Source organism: Telopea speciosissima, chromosome 3 (genome assembly GCF_018873765.1).
Source record: "Telopea speciosissima isolate NSW1024214 ecotype Mountain lineage chromosome 3, Tspe_v1, whole genome shotgun sequence".
Classification (NCBI taxonomy): domain Eukaryota; kingdom Viridiplantae; phylum Streptophyta; class Magnoliopsida; order Proteales; family Proteaceae; genus Telopea; species Telopea speciosissima.
Window position 1 is genome coordinate 17,344,574 of NC_057918.1, and position 3,944 is coordinate 17,348,517.

The window sequence follows — 3,944 nt, forward strand, 5'->3', positions numbered from 1 at the left end:
AGTACACATGAATCTTTAAATGAGGAGCAAAAAGGATGTGTTCTCAAGTATTCAGTCCCAAAGTATAACCTCATGCCTATACAACTATAGTTAGTAGATCATGCTCCTCAGAGGTCTAATGGATAACAACCACAGGCAAATAAAACCACAAAAAATAAAGATCCCACCATAGTCATCCTTGGATCATCAGTGTTCCACGTACAAACTAGAAGATAATTACACATGAATCTTTATCAGCAAATCCAAGAATTCAGCTATAACTGCCTGCAAACAATTATCAGATACAACAGTGTTGATCCACTAAATCAGTCACAAGATATGCCAGCTTAGATCATAATCTTGAAACACACTTGTTTTTTTTTCACAAAATAAAACTTGACATTATTGGCATTACCATGTCAACAACTATTGGATCAGATACAGAACGGATTAACAGTGAAAGCATTTGATAGAAATAGGGCTCAACAAACCAAAATCAGAGACAGATACTAATGTTATCAGAGCTTCAGTTGAGCAATAGTATTGTTGTCTCCAATTATAATGCCTTCGGTAATTCTACAGAACACTTTTAGGATCTGTTGGAACAGTGTGTGATTTTGTTTTAAGGAGAGTGAACACTCATCCACATAGAAAGCTTCAGGATTTTTGTGTGGTACCTTGTAAGGCATCCCCATTTACTCCGCTAAGACATGGACAACTCCAATGCTAAATCCTTTTTTTTTTTTTTGGGTAGAAACTCCAATACTAAATCAGTTACTGATAAATAAGAAACTCCAAATGCCTCCATAATAAATCTTGCCCTACATGTGCTCAGAGAAGAAACAGTGAATCTGCATTTTGCACAGCTTGTCCAGCCACTCAAAACCACCAAATTATACTTAAAATGCTCATTTGTCACTATAACCAGATTTCCACAAGCAGAAACTGAAGTTAAAAAGATTCCCACAATTAAGTAAATAAACAACGAAAGCCTAATATTAAATACAGAAAACTTTACTCTGACCTACAATCCTCATATCTTCTGCCATTCCCACGAATGATATCCAATAAGCCACTTAAAAGAAGAGAGCAAACTATCAACAATGTCTCATCTTGATAACTCATTTATCATTTTGTGATCATTTATAAGCTAACACATGAGAAGAGTTGTTAAAAAAAGAAAAACCAAAATTGCAATTGAGAATTGAAATGAATTGCGAACATTATAGTTCCAACATAGCAATTAGCAAGTACTGCTATATATGGATAGAAGATTTTAAGTTGTAAAATTAATGCAAGACTTTAGCTTTATCTGTTGGATGGATTCCCAGCAGGTTTCTATTCAAGTTCTTCATTAGACTTTAAAAGCGTGGAATCAGAGATAGGAACAAGCAATTCTCATGACACCCTATCATCTCCACCCTGATCTAGATAATTAGACAACTCCCAGCAGTTTGGAAACTAATGGATCCAAAGAGAGTAAACCAGCAGTTTGTAAACTTCAGGATCCAAAGAGGGCGTAAACAAAACGGAAAATTACCAACTCAACAAGAGGGTTTTTTTGGGGGAATCACCGAGGCAGCACCCCAAAATCATTCCCTCTCTACACATAGATCGTCAAAACATAAGTTTTAAACAAATTAGTATGATTTGCTACTTCAATTCTCACATCAGTTTCGGAAATCGTATCGCCTAAGTCAAAGATCTGTAAAAGGTTATGAACTGTATGCGTATCTAACTCTCACGCGCTCACATAATCTACAATACTTTCCAAATCTGACAAGAATAAAGAACAATCCAGAACTAATAGGTCAATCCGATTAAACTCTTAACGATCTCATCATCATACACGTAAAAGATCCGGTTTTTAAACCATGGAAGGAATCATTCTCGCAATTGACTGCTTAAATTAAGACTGCCCTACCAAATCTCCATTAACATCCGTAAATATGTCAAACGTGTATACAAATCAAAATCCAACAACAACAAACTCCATTCGAAATAGAAGAAAGATTTTAAAATAAAATCAAGCTTATCTTTCTCCAGTTAGTCCTGATTCTTCAACTTCTCAACGCGTTGGTTGAGCTGCTCGAGGCGGACCACGAGATGGGTAACGGAGTAGAGAAGCCAGTAGAAGATGAGAGCAGCGGCGATCAAAAGGGCATTACGTTGGCTCTTCATGATGGATTTCTGGTGGCGGAGATGCTCCGTCGGAGTACATGATTGGCCCTCGCAGCTCGGCCTTGTCTCGTACTTCCAGTATATATCCATCAGCAGAAACAAGCAGAACGGAACCACCGAAAGGAAGGGTTTCAGTAGGTTCTTGGTGACAGAGATGAGACCCTTCCGGAGCCGATCCAAGCCCGGTAGAGTCAGTAAGAGAAGCATGATCGCCTCCGCACCGGCAGCATATCCGAGAACTACCCATTCCAAAGCCATGGCTGAAAACACAAACCCTAACTTCCTGAGAAAATATGAACAGATTTACAGAGATCGGTGTCTGGAATTTCGATTCCGGTTAGCTCAGACAAAGAGAAACAGGCGGAGATAGCGTTCGAGAAAGGAGAGGGAATTATTACCTATTTATATGAAGAGTCATGTAAAGATGACGATGGAGACGGTACGGGTGGCGAGAGTAAACATAGGGCGCGTGGAAGCTTCAGAGCTTTGACACTTAACGCGTCCATATGGCTTTCTAGGCTTATTTTGCTTCGAAAAGAAGGAAACGAAATTCTCCGGTTCGCCGACTTGACCGAGTTGAGATGGACAGGGGGGTCGGGCCGGAAGGACCGGGATTGCCTGCGAACCTTTCTGGTTCAGCCCATGCCGACCACCAGACAGTGGTGAGGACACTTTGCGGGGAAAGAGTCTTGTATTCTCCTTGATTGTAACGAAGTTTAGCTTGTGATAATCAAGGCGGCTAATGCTAATTCTTTATAACTAGTATTACTATTATGTCATAAATACTTTGACCTTCTCTTTAGCCCCCCCAAAGGAGAATCCACTCATTGAAAATAAATAGGGAAAATGTTTCGGTCATGTCCATTTGGAATCGGATCCTCTCCAATTAGGAGATTGCCCAATGATTGTTCAATGAGTCATCCAATGGTTGGGTTAATTATCAAACATCTTGGCATGCATCAAGTTAGTGTTTCCAACCGTTGGATGTCCATTGGGCATTCCTTGGACGATGCACTTGTTGGAGAGGATTCTTTTTTTATTTTTTCAATGGTTCTTATTGAATTTATATTTTATTAATTTTTTTATTTCAATTTTGTAACTTATCTTACATTTTTAGGATCAAGTTTTCCTTAAGCCATGGTGAAGGGGAATTCTTTCACTGATGGCCATTGCTGCTCTTGAATGGGCATAGGATAATAGTGAATGGCATTTTCGACTTCCAACATATATAGAGACTCTTTTTTGGGTAAAACGTATAGGAAGACTTGTTGAGGATTGATGTCATGTATTATGTAGACTGGATTACGAGATATCTCCAAATTGTATCTCTTTCTTTTCCCTATAAATTGATTATTAAAGTTATTGGGAATTCTTTGAAAACACTGAGAAGAGTGAGAAAAGAAGCTTCTAACATGTCATGTATTATGTAGACTTTTTACCAAAAAAAAGTATTATGTAGACTAGATTATAGGTTATCTCCAAATTGTATCTCTTTGTTTTTCCTATAAATTGATTATTAAAGTTATTGTAAATTCTTTGAAAACACAGAGAAGCGTGAGAAAATAAGCTTCTAACCCTTCCTCTGTTACTAATTAAACTGTTCTCATCTCTCTGGGGATATAAGTACCATGTCAAACCATGTCTATTCTTATGTCGTGATCGTTTCTTCTTTCTATTTCATTGTATTTTCTGCATTGTATATCTATTATCATTTCAAAGTAATGACGATGATAAATTTATGGATGAATCTACCGTTAATGAAAGAAATTTTTTGCCATTTTATT

At 37.7% G+C, this 3,944-nt stretch overlaps 1 protein-coding gene across 1 annotated transcript; it reads right to left on the reverse strand.

The window, feature by feature from the left end:
- Nucleotides 1–1,886: 1,886 nt before the first annotated feature.
- Nucleotides 1,887–2,547, reverse strand: LOC122654097. Its single transcript, XM_043848074.1, has one exon. The coding sequence runs from the start codon at nucleotides 2,416–2,418 to the stop codon at nucleotides 2,026–2,028; it is 393 nt and encodes a 130-aa protein (XP_043704009.1). The 5' UTR covers nucleotides 2,419–2,547; the 3' UTR covers nucleotides 1,887–2,025.
- Nucleotides 2,548–3,944: the final 1,397 nt, after the last annotated feature.

Excerpts from the sequence above, each read along its gene's own strand:
- LOC122654097 (XM_043848074.1), bottom strand. The coding sequence starts at position 2,418 with ATGGCTTTGGAATGGGTAGTTCTCGGATATGCTGCCGGTGCGGAGGCG.